At 34.7% G+C, this 21,178-nt stretch overlaps 2 protein-coding genes across 2 annotated transcripts; both read right to left on the bottom strand.

The window, feature by feature from the left end:
* Positions 1-5,443: 5,443 nt before the first annotated feature.
* On the bottom strand, positions 5,444-7,097 carry LOC21404085 (probable galacturonosyltransferase-like 1). Its single transcript, XM_010107743.2, has one exon. It carries the CDS (start codon positions 6,930-6,932, stop codon positions 5,859-5,861), a length of 1,074 nt encoding a protein of 357 aa, XP_010106045.1. The 5' UTR covers positions 6,933-7,097; the 3' UTR covers positions 5,444-5,858.
* A 10,661-nt stretch (positions 7,098-17,758) lies between these two features.
* On the bottom strand, positions 17,759-19,614 carry LOC21404084 (E3 ubiquitin-protein ligase RNF185). The gene is made up of 3 exons (XM_010107742.2): positions 19,480-19,614; positions 18,182-18,968; positions 17,759-18,036 (listed from the first exon to the last, which is right to left on the bottom strand). The coding sequence occupies exon 2, from the start codon at positions 18,934-18,936 to the stop codon at positions 18,229-18,231; it is 708 nt and encodes a 235-aa protein (XP_010106044.1). The 5' UTR covers positions 18,937-18,968; positions 19,480-19,614; the 3' UTR covers positions 17,759-18,036; positions 18,182-18,228.
* Between the last annotated feature and the right edge of the window lie 1,564 nt (positions 19,615-21,178).

The raw sequence follows: 21,178 nt of genomic DNA, 5'->3' as shown, positions 1-21,178 counted from the left end.
TATGAAGGACAATGTGGGATCTTATCCCATTGCCATAAGGTACGAAACCCATTGGTTGCAAATGGATATTTAAGACCAAGAGGGATTCGAAAGGCGATGTGGAGAAGTACAAGGCGCGTCTTGTCGCAGAGGGCTTTACACAAAAGGAAGGCATCGACTATTAAGAGACTTTCTCTCTGGTTTCTTCAAAAGACTCTTTCAAGATTATAATGGCATTAGTGGCGCATTTCAATCTTGAGTTAGATCAGATGGATGTAAAGACAACGTTTCTCAATGGAAACATTGATGAGATAATCTATATGGTGCAACCAGAAAATTTTGTGTCAGGAGACCCAAAGAATATGGTTTGTAAACTTAAGAAATCCATCTATGGGCTCAAACAAGCATCTCAATAATGGTATTTCAAGTTTCATCAAGTGATCATCTCGTTTGGTTTTGAGATGAATTTGGTTGATGATTGCATATACCATAAGTTCTGTGGGAGTAAGTATATTTTTCTAGTTTTATATGTCGATGACATTTTACTTGCCAGCAACGATATAGGCTTATTGCACGAAACCAAGAGATTTCTAGCTAAGAATTTTGAGATGAAAGATCTTGGTGACGCTTCTTTTGTATTAGGCATACAAATACACCAGGATCGCTCTCGGGGTATTCTTAGATTATTACAAAAGAGCTATATCGAAAAGGTTCTCAAGAGATATGGCATGCAGGATTGCAAACCAAGTGATACCCCTGTGGCTAAGGGAGACAAGTTTAGTCTCAATCAGTGCCCTAAGAATGATTTTGAGGAAAAGGAAATGCAGAAGATTCCTTATGCGTCAGCAGTAGGAAGTCTAATGTATGCTCAAGTTTGTACGCGTCCGGATATTGCGTACGTTACTGGGATGTTAGGCAGGTATTTAAGCAATCCAGGAGTAGACCATTGGAAAGCAGCCAAACGGGTCTTGCGGTACTTATAGAGAACAAAAGACTACATGCTCACGTATCGGAGGTCATATCAGCTTGAGATCGTTGGGTATACTGACTCCGATTTTGCTGGATGCCTATATAGTATGAAATCTACATCGGGCTATATCTACATGCTAGCTGGAGGTGCTGTCTCCTGGAAGAGTGCTAAACAATCTCTTATAGCCTCTTCTACCATGGCAGCAGAGTTCATAGCATGTTATGAGGCGTCCAATCACGGAATATGGCTGCGAAATTTTGTCACGGGCCTGCGCATAGTGGACGGCATTGATAGGCCACTCAAGTTATCTTGTGACAATAAGTCAGCAGTGCTGTATTCCAACAACAAAGAGCTCAACGAAGTCAAAGCATATAGACATCAAGTTCCTAGTTGTCAAAGAAAGAGTTCATAGTGGACAATTGTCTATAGAGCACATCGGTACAAACTTCATGGTTGCGGATCTACTTACTAAGGGATTGCCCCCCAAAGTGTTTCATGAGCACACTGCTCGTATGGGTACCATGTCATTATAGGATATTCATTTTTAGTGGGAGTTTATAATTTTAGATGCTTCTATGATATAGACATATTTTCAATTATTTCAGTTTATGGATATTTTGAGGTTATTTTCCGCAGAAATAAAGTTTTAGTTTATTCACACTCTGATTTTTAGTATGGTTTGATCTCACTAAAGTTTAAGGTGGATCGGTTGGAAATAGGCATGTTAAGATCACATTACATGAAATTATCATGCTACACATTCACATCATGATCCATGTCATTCAGTTGTATTGGCATACGTGATCATTGATCGGTCGAGTTACGACAGTTGTAACGAATGCCGCTTTGATCCTATGTTGGTATGATTGATGGACGGATTGGTTACAGATACATTTCGGTAATGACAGTAAAGTTGAGCTCATACGGTTATTTTGCAAAGCATAATTATAAGGTTACACATATAGCCTAAATGGGAGATTGTTGGATCCTTAATCCAACGTTGGGCTTATATGTGAATAATTATGTGTTGCGAACTGTCATATAAGGTTAAACCCAATAAAAAGTGATCTACTAAGGTTTGGATATTTTGGGTTTTAATGTATCTAGTAGGGTGTGGGCCTTTAATGTGTAGAGACTTAAGAGTAATTTCTATTTTTATGATGGGCTAAAATAAAAATACCAAAAGATAACAAGGAAGTTATCAATAAATGGCAGTTATGGTCCTCAGATCACACGTAACATTTCATTCCTTCTGACATCTCATCATCAGAAAGAGTACAGAGAGAAAGTTAAAGGGTTCTCTAGGAAAACGTGTTGATCTGGAAGACAAATTGTAAGACTCTAGAGAGAAATCAAGCAATATGGATTCAGGTATGCTTCCGCTTATAAATTTATTAATTTTTGATGATCTAACATGAATGTTATTGACTTTTGGGTGATGGTTTTCACCAAATCATTGATTTCTAACATTGACTACCATTGAAACCACCAGGTCTTCTCTTATTACTTGGATAACCTTGATTATTGGAAACATTAACAGTTGCAAGATTCACTAAACTAATACTAACAGAGACTAGATTTTTCATGTTTTTCTCTATATAAGCTTCCTGAGCAAGTAATAGAGATTCAATGTCTTCCACACTATAATCATCACTTCGAGCATTAGTAGTAAGAACAAAGGTATCATATTCACTGGTACGACCATCAAAAATAGCATCTACATGATCTTTCACAGTTAACTTGTGGCTGACTAAGGGAAGCAAATCAACGAAATTTAGAATCATGAGCAGAAAATCATTCATTGATAATGATCCGTTCTTAGTGCTCTGTAACAAAGTCTTGAATTGATCTTTCTTGGTTCGAATCTGAGAAGCAAAGTATACTTGAAGAGTAGACCAGATCTAAGAAGCGGTGTCACAATTGACCATTCTAAAAAGCACTCCATCAGACATGGAAGATAGTAGCCAGGACACAAGAAGCTGATCTTGTTGATCTCGTTAAAGAAACTCAGAGTTCACATTATTGATCAATTCGTCCTCGACAATGAGAAACTGAGCTGGAGCAGATTCCGATCCATCAAGAAATCTCATAAGATTGTGTCCACGAATTGTCGCTATGACTTCTTTGAAATCAAGAAATTGTTATTGTCCAGCTTCGACGCAATTGGATGATTGAAGGAGATAGGGCCAGATCTGATCACGCTAGAGGAAGAAGAAGATCCTCCAAAAGAAGCACATTGAACCGACGGATTCACCATCGAAGCTGTTCTTGTCACCGGAGTCGTCGCCGTAGCTGCTCTCGTTGCCAGATTAGTAGCTCGAACCGTTCCCGTCACCGGTAAAGATTGCTCTGATACCATGTTTGGTTTCCGAGAAAACCACAGAAAGAAAATGAAGGAAAATAAATTTGGAAAAATTGAATTCTGTTATTAATTTCTCAACTGAACAAAGTGTACTGTTATGTGTCTTAAATACAGATGCTAAAGTCAAACAAACTTGGACCTCAACTAATCACTGAGTGATAAGTGTACAACTTTAGTAACAAACTAATTACTTCTCAATACACTTAAATAAGTTAACCTTTTAAATAGAAGTCTAATACCGTAATTCTTCTCTTTTATTTTTCTTCTTTATCTCTTCTCAAATTGTAATATAATATTAGAGCTCATTGCTCAAACGAGCTGAATTGATTCATCAATATATAAGATTAATGACTCTTAATAAAGCACCATCTTATGAGAACGTGTTAAGTTTAAATTATCTGAGTTCCATAACTTTTTAAGATTAAAGCCTAATATCTTATAAAGTGTAATTTACCAATTTTTCTCCCTCACTTTTTTCTCGTCTCTCCTCAAACTCTAATATTATCAAGGATAGGTATTTCTTCACAATATATATATATATATATGCGTAGTTAATTTTTTTCGAACCTCAAACATTGAATTGAATCCTAGTCCACTAAGAAAAACATGAAACTGAAGTCACTTAATGCTATTGTTAAGCAATTTTTGTGTTAACTGGATTGATCAATCAATTATATATGAACATGAATTTGAAGTCCTAGTCCACTAAAAAAATAAAACACGAAACTGAAGTCAATTGATGCTATTGTTAAGCAATTTTTGTGTTAACCGAATTGATCAATAATTGATTCGAGTTTAGAATTTAAGTTTTATTACAGTAAAAAATTCTCAGAAACAATCACATCTGACTTTTTTATTATAATAAAAAGCTCTTACATAAAATCATATCTCAACTCAAATTAAAAATTTAAATTAGTGAACTAAACGAGCTCATATATTCTCAACCTTAAAATGTGTTTATTGAAATAAAATTTTCTTTGTTATCTATTAATAATAACGATGATTTCTTTAGTTCTAAATACTGTCTTTTACAATAAACAAAGAAATGGTTTAAAGAGGCAATGATGTGTCAGCTGGCAAAATCCTTTCCAGCCTGATCAGCCGGTTAAACCAAACATTACCTAAAGACTAAAGAGAGGCAGATAAAACATAAAATTAATAAATAGAGGAATTTCATATTCAAAATAAGACCAGACTGTCCTCAATTATTGATTGGACGGAATAGCTTAATCATACTCTCACGAAATGCCGGTTTGGATTGAGTTTAGAAAAAATATTTTTGACTTATTTAGTCTAAAAAAAAATTTTAAATATGTTTGGATGAATAATTTTAAAGTGTTTTTAATTTTTTTAAACACTTTTATAATAAATTATCTTCTTGATGTTTATGAAAAGCTTTTTTATTTACATTTTTTACTTTTTATTTGTGAAGAATAAATTAATATTTTATCTATATCTTTTTATTATATTATTTTTTATAATAATAAGTGTTTTTGACTTTTTTACCCAAACAAATTCAAAAGATCTTCTAAGATATAAAAGTTTTTTTTAGACATTATCCTGATTAAAAAACACTAACTTATATTTATATTCTTTTACTACTTAAAAATATAAGCACAAACTTTATCAAACGACTCTTCTAGTGGTGCGATAGCAAGCAAAGACTTTCCCCATTTTTATTAGCACTCGATTTTGTATTTTATATTTTTTCGAGGGGAAAAAAAAAAGAAGCAACTTGAACAATGTATGGTATATAAACTTTGGATATTGTCGTCATAAGCTTTGACAAATAGTATAACGTCGAATACAACGGATTTGGTTGGTTGATTAAATTAAATCATGCTTTGTAATATAAAAACAATTTGGACCTTGTTATAGTTTCATGGTTTTTTTTTTTTTTTTTGAACTTAAGGCTAATGCAATTGAAATAGATGGATTTGATAACGATGGATCAGAGATTAGCTTGTAGGTAAAACATACAGCATTTAAAGTATCAACCAATTCAATAGCTACACTGAAAGAAAATCTAATATACATTATGAAATGCTTGATCTTTAAAACCAATTACAACGTAACTATAGTCTAAAAGACGTAAGGAGAAAGCATAGAATTATTAAATTAAAAAAATTAAGTGGCATTGAAAAATATATAAAAAACTTTATTAAAACTATGCATTTGCTTAATCACAAACAAATATTCATATTTGTACCATTCAGAATAGCTCTTTTGCTATACAGATTACATATTCTGGTTATAACAAATTATATTCTTGTGCATCTTCGTAGGTAAAAACATATATGAATTTTACCGACTTATTGCATCGTAAACCATATGGCAATTAATTTGATTATGCCCTATACATTTTCTCTATGATACAGATAGTATTAAGTTTTAATTTTCTTCACCTCTACAAATCTACAAAACAAGATCATCATAATCATTAACACAAACTACCAACTTTTTTCTTCATCATGATGATCATCGATCGATCGACGAGCGTGCGTCATAGTTCACAGCATTCAACCTCTCCATGATGTCTTTCTTCTCTCAAGAATCCAAAACAAATGGAGTCTGCAGAAGATCGTAAGGAGCCCAGAGAGCATCCAACGGACATAGCCGGTTGGCGTCGAGGCGGGCCCACGGCTTGCCTTTCCCGCTCCAATGCAAGAGGCTGACCGGGCCGGGATGAAGGTCTCTGCAGAGGCCTCGGAAATTATCCCCTCCGAGGCCGTGCTGGTTCCAACGGTGATCCACCGGAGCAATGTTCCCCGCGAATACCAGCAAAAACGGAGGCAAAGACCCCAATTCGTAAATTCTCATTCTCTTTTGTAGCTCCATCCATTCCTCGATCTTGCTCGTGTAGTCCCCCGCTCGCCAACGGTCCAGATCGATCACCATCACGCCGGTGTTGAAGTAGCAAGGCCTGCGATTCGCGAAGGTGAGGGAGAGAGAAGGGTTGGACCAGAAGGTCGGGGTGAAGTAGGAAGTGAAATTGGCGTTGCAGTATTCGGGAGCGGCGAGGACGGATTTGTCGCCGAGTTCGGTGGCCGCGAGATTGGCGATGTCGTCGACGAGGATGAGGTCGGAGTCGAGGTAAACAACGCGTCGTACGCAGAGGGGGAGAAGGTTGGCCAAGTAGCTCCTGGCGTAGTTGAGAGGGCAGTCGAGGGCGGAGCGGATGGAGGTGGAGATGAGGCCGGAGACGGCGGAGTCGTCGAAGGGGTAGATTTGGAATTTCAGGTAGGGGAAGGAGGAGGAGAGGGTGGCGCGTAGGAGGGACGCGTCGGCGGAGGCGGAGGCGACGAAGTGAATGAGGACGTTTTGTGGACAGGAGGAGTGTTGGAGGACGGAGAGGATGGCGGCCATTGAGCCACGGATGTAGGCGGTGTCCAGAGTCATTGCCACGTGGACGGCGTGATCTGAGCATATGTGGTTGTCGTTTTCGTCGGGGTCCACTTCGGCCTCGTTGTCGTCGGCGGTCAAGGAGGGGCAGTCCGGGGAGTTGTAGAATTGAGGAGCTTCTCTGAATTGTACTTGTTTTTGGGCAGAAATATTGGTAGAGATTAGTATGAGAAAAAGATCAAGGAAGAGGAAAGAAAAGACTGGTAATCTGGACTTCATAGTGAGTGTTGATAGTTCTTTGTTCCCCTTTTTTTTTTCTTTTTTTTTTCTTTTTGGATGTGTTGAGACCTTGAGAGAGTCTCTGAGGGAGAAATGTACTGGTTGGTACCTTTAAATTGGGGGATTGTGGTGGGCTTAACAACACGCACTTGTTTTTTCTCTTTTTTTTTTTTTTTTTTTTTGGTGGGCTTAAAAACCCCCCCTTTTTTTTTTTTTTTTTTTTTTTTTTTTTTTTTTTTTGGGCCAAAAAAAGGTGGGAAAGAGAGAGGAGGAATAAAACTATTAGCTGGATGGTTGGCAGTCAGAGCTTCATAGAGAGCTTAAGTCAAGAATAATCCAAGAGAAATTTTATCATGTGTCACTTGAAATTATTACTATTAAAAAAAAAAAACATTTGCACGTACTTATCAACCGGCAGTCAGAAAGTCATGCATCATGATTTATCTCTAGTTCATAAATGACGTCTTAATTAATCGCCATCTACCATTCATTTGTAACTATGCACGTATACAGTAGATATTTAAGTTTCGACTTTTGAGTGACTCTTGAGATGTGATATTTTTTTAGAGTTTTTAGTCCTGTTTATTCTATCGATTTGAGTTTAAAATTTAAGTTTTGTTACAGTAAAAAGCTCTCAGAAATAATCACATCTAACTTTTTTTTAAAAGTTCTCACATAAAATCACATCTCAACTCGAATTATAAACTCGAATCAACGAAGTGAACGGTTCCTTTAACTGTAACAGAAAAAGTTAGATGTGACATTTTTTTAAAATTTTTAACTGTAAAAATTTAAAATTAAAAATTCGAATGGTAAAACGAAGGAGGCCTATAAAATGAATTAATTATGCAGGGGATCGCCATCTACCATTAATTTGTTACTATACACGTATATAGGAACAAGAAAGGAATTTGTTACTGTACACGTGTTTTGGGATTTTTTTTTTTTTTTATGGTTGGTTTACCAATACATGTATCATTAGGCCAAAATGTCATTATTGCTTTAGATGAGCATTATCAGAGAGTCATAAATATCTTTAAGAATATTAAATCTCATTTTTGTTTTCTTCTGTGTTTATAAAAATAAATAATTTGATCCCCATCAAACAAGTATAACGAGCACTGAAATTTTTTCAGAAGCCTTACTCAACTCTCATAATTTACAACCAGCAGAGAAAAATCCAAGAAAAGAAAAATAAGTTTTTGATTTTGATTATTTATAGTCCATTTGTTGACATGAAATGTTCCATTATGATAGCGTGATTCCAGATTCATCACCATGCACCTTTTCTTTAATTAGGAGTACATACGGGACCACAAGCTTGTTAGTAGGGACGCCTTGGTCCTGATTGTCAATGCTTCATCATCAAATCACAAACTCTACATATAACTGTATTTTTGTTTCCATCATAAAATTTGCCTGATTTTTTTTTTTTTCTTAAATATTTCTTGGGACTTCAGATTGATAATCTCTTCTATTTGCGTATGTTGAACTATCGCCGTCTAGGAAAGTTATTTTGCAGCAACCGTGTCCTCAAAAAAAATAACAGTTAAGAAATAAAAGAAAAAAGAAAAAAAAATCATACTTTGCGACCAAGTTTGGCTTATTCTACAACTATTAGAAACTATAAAAATTGCATATATGGAAAATGTTAGGTGATCATAGTCATGACCTAATTCCATTTAATTATTTGGTGGCAGATGCTTCTTTTATTTTTTCCCCTTATCATCAATTTGGGTATTTAATTTTTGCGTCATACTTTGCTTGTAATTCAATCGCAAAGTACCTTGATCTCAAAGTTCATGAATAACCCTTGTTATCCATGTACAAAAAAAAATAAAAATAAAAAGAGATGAAAAAGGGAAAAGATTTGTGGGATCAAGTTTTAATTATAAAGAAACGTTCACGTTGCTTTCCTAATATTCTCAAAGAATGATTTTTCTCTTTTTCCTTTTTTTTTTTTTTATATTTTCCTGTTTCTTATAAGTAGCCCAGCATGTCCCATAGTGCGAGCCCTAGAACAAACCACCGATAATGGCACAATTAAGAACATCGCATGCAGGCAAAAGTAGTAGTACTGAACCTCCATGTCCATAAAATTTTCTCTCTTCTGTTCTCCATATTCTTTACATTCTACCCGCATGTTGAATTAATAACTACTCACAACACGGCAGTATGGCCATGGCATCTCTAGTACAGTCGTTCCACTTCAAGTCATCAGATCTCTCATACTCATATTTTGTGCCGTCATATATGTATGTATGTATGTATGTATGTATGCATGTATGTACATGTGTGTGTGTGTGTATGCATGCATGTATTTATGCATGTACCTATAAGAAAAAAGACACTCGAATGCCTTCATGGATGATCAAAAGTTTAGTAACAGTTAGTTTGTCTTTCATTTGGTCATAATAATAGCATTGGTAGCTATTATTACTACATTGGATGTGATCAACTTTGCAATATGATTTGACTTTTATATATTACATTATAATGCCTGCATGCAATTTTTTTTTCCTGTCACACATTTATTTTTGTCCTTGGATCATGAGTACTAGTTATATATAGTGCATTTAACATTGGTTTTGATAAATCAGAAACTTGCATGTGATTCTTATATAAAAGTACCAATTCCAATTAATTTGGCCCCCTTCAGATCCTAGCTAGCAGCTTGATTGATTTATATTTGGTCCCCTAGTTGAAACTAAAATTAGCTAAGCTTTCATTCAATCTACAAAATTCAATAATTTGAACACAAAGGTCAATCCTTTATGTCTTCATCACTTTGATGAGAGAGGCTTTGCAATTATTGGACGATTTATTGTTACCAAACGAGTTCCTTTATAACCAATTAGTACTCTTTGGCTTAAGACAAGAGGATGTGTGGTCAAGATGCAGTACATAATATCAATAAGTAATCAACTTTGGTGTAATAATCATTACTAAATCATGTGTGCAGTAAATGGGATCCTATATTATGTACTGAGCAGAAAACAAAATTGAAAGAAAAGCCAGTAGAATTGCACACACGCATATATTTATATATTGGTCTTGCTCTTTTCATAACTTAACTTTTATTACTATAGTGTTTTCTCTAATAAAAATTTAAATTTAACTTTTTATTACAGTATTTTATAAGTACCGGTTTGAATTTTTTAACACTTTATAAGACAATATGAATAATGCAGAAATGTAAAATAATAGAACACGAGATAAATGGTAACGCGGTTCGGTAACAACCTATTCCGCGGGGCCACGCCCAGATGATGAATAATCCACTAAGAACTCTTTTACAATTCACTTAGAGTTAATCTACCCGGGACTCCCTCTCTAAGAAGACGCCTATGAACTTGTAATTTTCCAATTGACTTGAACAGCGAGATCCCCTCGACTCTTTAACATTAGAATCCCTCTAACTAAGTTTTTCTCTCAAAAACACTCAAATCATCTCTCTTGAATACAAGTGCTCACCTATCTCACAACCCAGCAAAACTTATCAAAAGGTGTACAAAGACTCGAGAGACTCTTTGAATAAATAAGCAGAATGTTAACAGCTTGACAACCTCTTCAATTAATTCGCTGAACCAAATCTGTTGCAGATCCTTGTTGCAATAATAACTGCAACATAGCTGTCAATGTCAACTTTCTCAAAACCAGTCCGAATTAATCTACTTTAATTCTGAAACCTTTTCGAAACTGATATATGAATCTGGACACATTCCTAGGAGACAGAGGAAGATCACCCAGCTACGAAATCTCAATCAAATATCAATCAAATTAATTTACCATCTTTGTATCAATAGTTGATTTACAAAAATAGAAACTAAATTAAGTTTTCAGATCTTTTAGAAATTTTTCATAAAGAATTTGTCAGCTGCACATCTATTCTCAAACACAATCAATCATCCAATCATTTCTAAAATAATGTCAATCATAAAACGAATTGAATTAATACATAATTTAGGAAACAAATTCCAACCTATTTTTTCACATACAACTCAATTTTTAACATAGCGAATAGTCTCAAATTCAAGGCGCTAATTGAGTATTGCATTAATTGAGTGTTACACAAATACATAAATAATGTTATAATAATGACTGGAATGTATTACAAGTCTAACTGATCCAATGTCTAACTACATGAACTATCTATGTATATACGTATATATATTACGTGGAGCGATAAATTGGCATAGTATTTTTTTGACACTAAACGACAAATAGTACAGAATATTTTAATTGGATGACCGTGCTATTATCGACTCGTAGAATTGACAGTGTACTTGTGGAAAAAAAATTTAAAAAAAAAAAAAGAAAGTGAGACGTCGAATTGAAAGTTTCAAGAGTCACCGACAAAACCCCAAAACGTGTGTGGGTCACGACGGTAATAAAAGTCAAATTAAAGTTTCAAGTGAGGTGCACCCCATGCACATGCTGTCTATGCCTTTTTGTCTAATACTTGTTGGAAGTGAACCATCTCCTCTAGTCTTTAATATATATACACCAACTTATTTTTTACTTATTTTTTTTCCTTTTCTATTTTGAGGGTCCTTTATTTATTTTTTTTTTCCTTTTAAAGAGTATTATATACGAATTTCACAGCATTAACACCATCCTAATACGCGTTGTCGTCGGTGCATGTCAATTGCATTCTAGCATATATATAGAGTCTCTGACTTCCCTGTATCAGAATTGGGTCAATCTATATATTTGGTAATATTAACTATTTAAATTGTGAATGCGCCTTTGAGTCTTTGTAGGCAATTTTCATTTCCCACCTTTAGTAAGCTTCTTCGATTTTATGTATATTAATAATATATCATATGTGTGTTATTTTAAATATTATTTAAGAACGAGTTTCATGCAGTGGACTTTAGAAGATAAATTGTAGTTTAATTTTAATTAATTAGTGACCAAAGAGTATGAAGATAATTGGCTCATATCATATTTTTTCCCCAAAAAGAAAATTCTAGTTATGAATAACATCATATATATGAAAATCTTGTGGTAAAAGGTCAAGCACCCAGCCAATTCAACCAAATTTCTAAAGAAATTTTTCAGACGAAAAATTATTCTAGCCGACAAGTCTCTGTGTTAAACAGTTAAATTTGTATAAAGTTCTACAAATTTTACCTCCTTTTATTTTAATATGATTATAACTAGATCTAACATAAAAACATGATATATTTTGATATGATTATGACTAGATCTACCATGAAAACAAGAACTATCGACAGACCTTAAAAATACCTAATTTTCTAATCAAAGTGCTCTTGTATCTTCTCTCTGATCACATATTCGTATTAACATATTTATTGAACTACATTTGATTTAAATATTTTTGGAGAATTAAATAATATTTAGTGGAAAATTTCATGGCGGGCACTTTGTTTTGCTTTACCAGAAAGGTTCGGCATTACAAATACACCATATGAATAAATGTTTCCAATCATATATCAAATTGTTAAAATTACAAATGGTTCAAAAGATTTCTCTACCGAGCCAGAAGTTTCTCTTATTGTTTTTTTTTTTTTTTAAAGTAAACCACACAAAATGATTGTTCTAGAAGGGTTATTCCTCATGATTTCTGATTAGCAAAATTAAAACCACAATATTTTTTCTGAATCACTTTTTGCGTTATCTTCACTATATATATTTGGTTTTCGCATTTTCCACGTGGTAGAGATGCATTATTTGCCTTGTATCACATCATTGTCCGTCTTGGGACATGAATTAATTTACCTATATACTTCTAAATTCTAACTTCTAAGCTTAAGTCTTCGCTCGCAACAAATCCACACAAATGTGATTTACCGGGCCGAAGAGGTTTATCAAAACCAGTAGAAGACAAATATAGTTTAACTGGCACTCCTAAGAATGAATTAATAATAATTGATGTGAATAATTTTGACCGACAGAATAGTAAATGCTGTTTATTTGTCTTAATTCCCTCTTAATATCCTTGTGAGCGTCCTTATATTCATGTTGAGGGGGTAATCATCAGGAGGGATGAGGGTTGGTGAATAATTCTCTACGCGTTTACATATAATCCCTTTCTAACTAAGAGTGCTTAAGAAAAAGGTTCAAATCCCAATTTAAATTGTTCTGTTATAATATTTTTTTTCACAAAAATTTAAATTTTAATTCATGAACTAAACATGCCTTAGGAAACTCCATAAAATATTTATACGTATCCATTAGCCATGTTATTACCTTCTTTTTGTCCCCTCTCAATTCACAAGTCAATGAAATACTGATATTGTTTCAAAAAGAAAAGGTCAAATTTATATGACGTTTAATTATATATACACGCTTTTTTTTAGGATATAGACACGCTTTAGGGTGTTCAACTTCCAAACTTAATAAAATCCAAGCGAAATAAAAAATAAAATAAAAAATGGAACCCCAAAAATTTTGTAGAACGACAATAAAAAGTTAAAAATATATTAGAAAAAACCGGCGAACGACAATAAGAAACCAACTACGGAAATAATTGAAAACGATAATAGAAAGTAAAAGACAACTTCAGAAAGATAATAAAAGGAAACGACGGAAAACTTGAACCTAACACAACAATAGAATAATGAAACAACGGACTATTAAAAAAAGCAAAACGGCAACATTAATGAAGAACAAAAAAACGACAAAAACAATATAGAACCACAACAAAAATAAAACGACGACAAAGAGGACGAATGACGAAAACCCTAAAACGACGGAAAAATTTTGGAAACGGCGATGTAATGGCCAAGCCTTAAAAAGTAATAGAAAATTACATGAAAAAGATCCTGTCGCAGAAAAAGAAGAAAAACGACAATGAAATAGCCAAATCTAAATCTCTGTGTCTACAGTCCACGTAAATGTAAAAATGCACTGCAGAAATTCCCAGCTTTCTGATTGGTCCTTTCTCACAAGTCACAATTCACAACTCAACCAGGCGCATCCATAGACATACACAAAAGCATCGCATAAACTATCATCTATTATTCATAAAAGATAACTAAAGCAAAAAAAGAATTGCATTTCAGCAAAGTCGTCTTATCTCTTATGCAAGTTCCATAATGTTCAACTTCTATCATCACATTACAGGGTGAATCCAAGAAAAGGTAACTTCCCAAAGAAGAAAGAGAGGGGGGGGAGAAAGAATTGTTGGGTGTGTGGCTTCAAATTAAGCCCACAAAACATGTAAACGTACAAACAAATCTATATAGTGATGTGTATATATAAAGTAGTGCGGTTCTATCACAAACACAGATCTTTTATATAATGTAAAATTATTATCCTACTATCACAACCATAAATCGTTTATATATACATATATATATATATATGAGCTGCGCAAGAGTATAGTAGCCACACAGTTTGATTTCTCCTAATGATACACAGTTTTCTCTCTTTTGTTTTTAGTGTAGGAATATTTAGTCAAAGAATTATTTTTGGGTTGAGAAATTTTGAGTGTATTGGGGATTTGGGTGTTGAGAGATATTTAACAGGTTTTTATAATCTCTTTTTGGTTATACTAGAATTTTTTCGATGTTTCTGTTCGTGGACATAAGCCAAAAGACGAACCACGTTAAATCCTTCTGTCTTTTAGATTTTTCTGTTATTCATATTTTGTCCTAAATTTGTTTAATTTGTCGTTTGGCACAACAACTAGTATCAGAGCTTTGGTTTATTCGTCAAATTATTTTGGGATTTATAGCTTCCACAACGACGAAAAAATATGAAGTTACAAAATTCGACGAGAAGAATGATTTCAGTCTTTGGCGTGTCAAGATGCGAGCCCTATTGGTTCAATTAGGGTTGCTCAAGGCGCTAAAGGGCAAGGAGGCTTTACTAGCAACATTGTCAAATGATGCGAAAGAAGATCTCTTGGAGAAAACACAGTGTTATTCTGCTATCCTTGCCAAACGAGGTGTTGCGCGAGGTTACTGATGAGACTACTGATGCCGGGTTGTGGCTTAAGCTTGAAATTCTATATATAACTAAGTCTCACCAGTCGACTCTATCTGAAACATCATTTTTACACTCTTCGCATGTCAGAAGGTACATCTATTCAAAGTCATCTTAATGAATTTAATAGAATTATTCTGGATTTGAAAATATAGATGTGAAAATTGATGATGAGGACAGAGCCCTAATTTTGTTATGTTATTTACCTCGTTCGTATGAGCACTTTATTGATACTATGATATATGGTAAAGACACTATTTCTTTGGAAGATGTTAATGCATCTTTGAATTCCAACGAACTGAAGAAAAAGGTGTATAAAAATCGAGATGAAAATTAATCAAGTGCATTAGCTATTAGGGGTAAAGGAAATAAAAAATGTGAAAAAAAAAAAAAAAAAAGGGAAGTCTAAGAATAGCAAAGGCAACTACAATTATTATCGCCAACCAGGGCTTTGGAAATCTAACTGCCCATAGCTCAAAGGAAACAAAGAAACAGGTGAAGAAGCATCAACTGATAATAATATTAATGTTGTTGAGTATTATGATGATTGTCTCCTATATGTGTCTGCTGATTGCGTAGACAACTCTTAGATTCTTGACTTTGGATCTTCTCAACATATGGAGAATTATATGTCCTGTAAATTGTCAGTGTTGGAACCATCAAAATTAAGATGTTTGATGGCAGAAAGGACTTTGACTGATGTTAGACATGTGCTAGATTTGAAGAAAGTCTTGTTTCTTTAGGGACTCTTGACTCACAAGGTTATAGATATTTCGCTGAAGGTGGAGTTCTGAGAGTCAGTATGGGAGCTTCTATGGTAATTAAGGGTGAGTTGCATAATGATCTATGTTTTCTGCAAGGTAGTATAGTTGTTGGTGCTACTATTGTCTCATCTTGTTTGAATCCATATTTTAAGATCAATCGTTCATGACATTTGCGTTCGGGTCATGTGAATGATATGGGGATGTCAATTTTGAGGTTTGTTGATGACTATGGTGTTGTGCGCAATTTGGTGAGAGTTATTTGAATGGGTTCTTCGCGAAGAAGATAGTGAGACACTACACTACTTGAGATTTGCTACAACAATTGTTCGTCGCAGATAGTACGAATCTCTTGGATAAAGCTTGTTGTTTGCTTTCTAAATTTGATTTTCCAGCCTGCTATTTGGCTAGATCTCCATCAACCGCATTTGGATTGAAGACTTCATTTGAGATATAGTTCGGTTGCTCTGTTGATTTTATTTTGAGAATATTTGGTTGTTCTGCATGGGTTCATGTGAGTGATGGTAAGCTTGAGTGAAGGACAACAATATGGCTATTCCTAGGATTTGTGTTTGGGGTGAACGGCTATTGTTGTGGTTTGTTGGGCCAAAGTCACCAAATTTAGTAATTAACAGAGTTAGTGATTTTGATGAATTTACTATCTTATTTGAAGATAGAAAGAGCTGCACATAAAGATCCCAGTGTTCATGAGCAGGCGGCGTTTGATAATTTAATTTGTTTTGAATCAGGTGTGACAAGTTCAGTGATAAATTAGTTGTGATGCGAATCCACCGGGATATAACCCTTTTGAACCCACGAACAGATGGTATTTGAACCCAAGAAGACTAAAATCAGAGTATAGTGATCCACTTAAACCCTTGAATCAAAGAAACAAGAACCCAAGTGTTGAAAACGCCACAAGGATGATCAAACCTTGATAAGTTTAGTAAGTTCAATGAAGAACGCAAGAGAGAACAGAAATCCTCACACTTTGTATTGAAATTTAATTTTCAAGATGTTCAGAAGTTTACAAACTGAAAGCTATTTACAGGGAATGCTCCAAAACAAACGTTTAACTTCGGAAAACACAAAAGTCTCAAGCAAACAAAAAGATACAACAATTAAACACTAAATCAGACCAAAAAAAACCCCCAAATTCTATGCGAAATTAATGCTCCTTTGAACCTTCAGTCTTCCAACACGTTTTAAACTTGTGCAGCTCCAAATGAATGAATTTTGCAGCTCATTAATGAAGAAAACAAAGACTTTTCGGCTTCACAAAGGATTCCAACAGTCTTAAGATTGGGCTTGAATGAAACAAGAGAAATCTGATGGCTTACTTAAGCCCATCGTGCTATCTTTGGGCCCACTTGCAACTTGCTTTGTTCATATCTCTTGAACAAGGCCATTCAAAGCCTCTTTAAGTTTTTTAGCCCGTATCCTTGTAATTGGCCCACTTGGTATGTGCAATGGATCAGCTTATAGCATCTGATGAATTGTATCAAGTTGCCAATTAGAAGTTCAGGCGTGGCGTCGTTTGGACTTATTTGATGTTGCAAATTGTGATTAACCCTAAGGGGTTTTGGAGGAGATGGCGAACGAGTTTCAGTGCTTGGCTTAATTATCACCTTCATCAAAATAGAGATTGTTGCGCGTGACTTCAAATTAAGCCCACAAAACATGTTTTTTGGTTTGGGCTCAAGGCCCACATCTTCCCCTTTATTGCGGCAGGATATATATATACATACATATATATATATATACATACATACATATATTAGAGCCGCGCAAGAGTATAGCAGCCGCACAGTTTGATTGCTCCTATTGATACACAGTTTTTTCTCTTTTATTTTGATCTAAAATATTTGGACAGAAAATTATTCTTTGATATTTGGTGTTTCTTACTTTTAGATCAAGAGATTTTTAAGTAAGACTTGTGTAATCTCTTTTTGGTTATAGTGAATTTCTATTCAAATACGTAGGCCAAAAATTAAACCACATTAAATTCTTTTGTCTGTTATTCATATTTTGTCCGCAACAAGAATTCCATGATAGTCAACTTACATTACGGGGTGAATCCAAGAAAAGGTAACTTCTCAAAACAAAACGAAAAAAAAAGGGAAAGAATTTCACGTCAAGCTGTTCCGTAAGAATCATGACAATCCATATAAATAAAATCAAAATGGCAAAGGACTCACAGTATTGCTGCTACATCACTCGTCTATATTATTGCATTCCTTCTAGCCTCCTGAGTGTAAGAAATACAATTTTTCACTCATCAACACGCTGTATATGTACATTTCTTCCATCCCCGTGTGTGTTGGTCAAGAGAATGAGATGTCATGTCCCAATACAATAACGAACACATGAAAGCCGCATTCAACAAGCTGATGCAAACACAAACAAAGCCACCAAAAGGCAAAGTATAAAAATTTATCGTATGGACAACTCCTGAAACATACATGGAGAGAAACAAATATATATAAATGGCAAAGATGTACTAAGTACTAACAGATTTACAGATGCGCGTACCCTAGGAAACCGTCAGCAGTTCCAGCTGTGGTAGTGGCATTCTTAATCTACTGCCACAAAAGAGCAATAAGGACGCATATTAAAACAAACAGAAGGACCCTCTTGAGGAAATAATCTTGCTGTCCTTGACTCGTGTGGCGATGAAATCTATGCACATTGCCACCGTGAAATGAATTTGAGAATCCATGAGGAAAGCCAGCAGCACCACCATACACAGGGTCGGGAAAACCATGCAACTGAAGGTTCAACAAAGACGGGATTAGACCGCCGAAAGCCGCGGACAAAGTGAAATTCCCGAACCTCGCGGTTGCCATCGGAGCAAAACCTCCCAACCCTCCCAAACCTCCCATGAACCCGAAACCATGATGGGGAAAGTGATTCGGCTCTGGGGGAGGAGCAGTTTCCGGTCTCTGCCCCGCTGGGCGGTGGGGGATATTGTCATCAGGAATCGATTTTGATCTCGGGTCAGTCGATGACTTTCCCCTGCCGTACAAAGGAACCAACTTGTCCTCCTCGATCAAGGCCTTGCAAACCGGGCAATCCTTGGAACGTGAGTGAATGTGGAGCCATTTGTAAAGGCAAGGCCAACAAAAAAGATGGCCACATAAAGTCACAATGGGGTCTTGAGCTAAGTCAAAGCAAATGTTGCACTCAAAACTACCAGCATCACCGTTGTTGTTATTGTTATTGCTATTGGTTGAGCAAGAAGGCCCTTGGGATGGCCTGCTTGTTGATCCACCAAATCCACTTGCCATCCCTCCCTCCTTCACCCAAAAAATTCACAATCCTATGTTCACAAAAATAATCACAACTCAATTAACAGTGCCCACAAATTTATTATCATTATTATTATTTTAATAAAACGCCATTAATTTAAGCCTATTTCATCATGAGTATGAAAATCCCATCAGAATGATAATGTTAAAAGTCAAAATTGAAACGATAATTCGAGAACAAATCAGAAGGCATATGGCGATCCTGAAGCGCTATCCTTTACAAATACTAGCGAAATGAAAGCGATCTGGCTTAATTTCCGAACCAATTCTATGAAATTCCATTACATCTTCTCGTATTTTCCAACAGCCAGACGGCTTGCGAGAATAACAATCAAATAAGAACCCAAACATCCTAAGATCTCTAAACTGGTTTTATAGATTCCCAGAAGCATAAAATATGTTATAAACTCTAGATTTCATATCAAGAATGAAAGGATAGATATAGACCAAAAAAATTAAAATTGAAAAAATAAATAAATAAAAGATAAATTAAATGCGAAGAAAGAGGGGAAGAGAAATTACCAGCCTTAGGAAAAGGAAATGGACCGAAATGATCGATCCCAAGTCAAAAACGACTAATAGAAAGAGAAATTCGGAAATTTCCGAGAAGTGGAGAGATGGAATTGTGGGTTGGGCCAAAGGTATAATCGACGTTTCTCTCCTATAGATCTACGTTTCGTGCGTGTTACTCGGTTTGGGAATCCCCGCACAGTCACGGAGAGAGCCGAGTCAGATTGTTTGGTGTCCAGCTGGCATCTTCCTGTCTGTAGATTCTCCGCCAATCACTATATGCCCGTACATTTTTTTGGTCTAATATTTTTCTTTGGATTTTTTTTTTAAAAAAATAGATCCTTTTTTCTGGTGTTATAAAACAAGAGTTGATTTTTGTTACATAACGGGAAAAAAATAGTGAGGAATTTAGTTCAAGTTTTATGTTTGTTGGATGCGTAAAAAATTATATAAAAATAAAAAAAAAGTATTAATCTAACCGTAGAAAAATATGACATATTAATACATTAGTATTAAAAAAATTTCAAAATGGTATAAAAAGAATAACATTATTTTTTTTTATTCCATTATTAAAGTAATTATAGATAATATCTTATGTCAGGTTAAAACATTAATAACTCTTTAAGATAAGTAGTAACATGATAGGGAAAAAAATTAAAACTAATGTTATTAGCCTATTTATCAATTTGTTTTTACTAACGTTAAAAAAAATTAAAAAAAAAAAAGAAGCACCATAGATAAATAAATAAAATAAAGGAAACAGCGTCGAAATAAACTGTATTCATATTTTTCAATTGCTGTTGTTTTTAGTTAGCATGGAGAAAAATGACTATGAAGTTTCCATGCTATCTCGCTTCAAGTTGATGTCGTTTTTCCAGGAAAAGATTGTTGGTCTCCGAATCGAATTCGGACGCGGAAGCGTGGCGGTAAGAGGAAGAGGCGGATCGTGTATAACAAAAATTTTTCATAAAATTTTTGAGATACTCTATAGATTATATTAATTTATGCACGAATAAATTAATCTCATTAACTTATATATATCAAGAACTCAATCAGGAAAAATACCTGGAAGTCGACTCGGATGATAACTTGAGTTCTTTGACCACGAATAGTCCTTGCTCCAATCTTTGTGCTTAGAAAACTAATGTCTTCCACGTCAATTCCTAGAATCCACGAAGACGTGTGTGTGGGCACACATGAGACAAAATGGGTTACAGTAAACACTCGAATTTCTACAAACTCCAACGCATGCACGATGTGGAATTTTTGGAGAAAAAATATTTCCTTCTTTCTATAGAGAAATTTTGGCCACCTCTAAAATTAGGGCAAAAAACCATTCCGAAAATTGTCTCAAAAATAGTATTTATAGAGTAGAAGTCAAACTTCTAGAATGAATCAAATCTCTATCTCCAATTTGAATTTCGAAACGAAATCTCCTCTATCCCTTATCCCTTAGTGTGGCCGGCCAAGATGGGGATTCTCATCCCTGTGTGGCACCAATATCAGATAAGGAAGGAAGAGAAAATCATCCTTTATCCTGTAGTCCAATTTTGACTCAAATTCAAATTCCAATTCAAGTCAAACTTAAATTAATTTGAATTCTAAATTGAACAACTTATCAAATAAGTTTAAATGGATAAATCTAGATGTGTTCAAATTCAAATTTAAATAATCACATTATTTAAATAATAATTAATTCTCAATTAATTAT

Source organism: Morus notabilis, unplaced genomic scaffold (genome assembly GCF_000414095.1).
Source record: "Morus notabilis unplaced genomic scaffold, ASM41409v2 Scaffold630, whole genome shotgun sequence".
In the NCBI taxonomy this organism is placed as follows: domain Eukaryota; kingdom Viridiplantae; phylum Streptophyta; class Magnoliopsida; order Rosales; family Moraceae; genus Morus; species Morus notabilis.
Note: the sequence above shows the minus strand (reverse complement) of the source record. Positions and strands in the feature narration are given on the sequence as shown.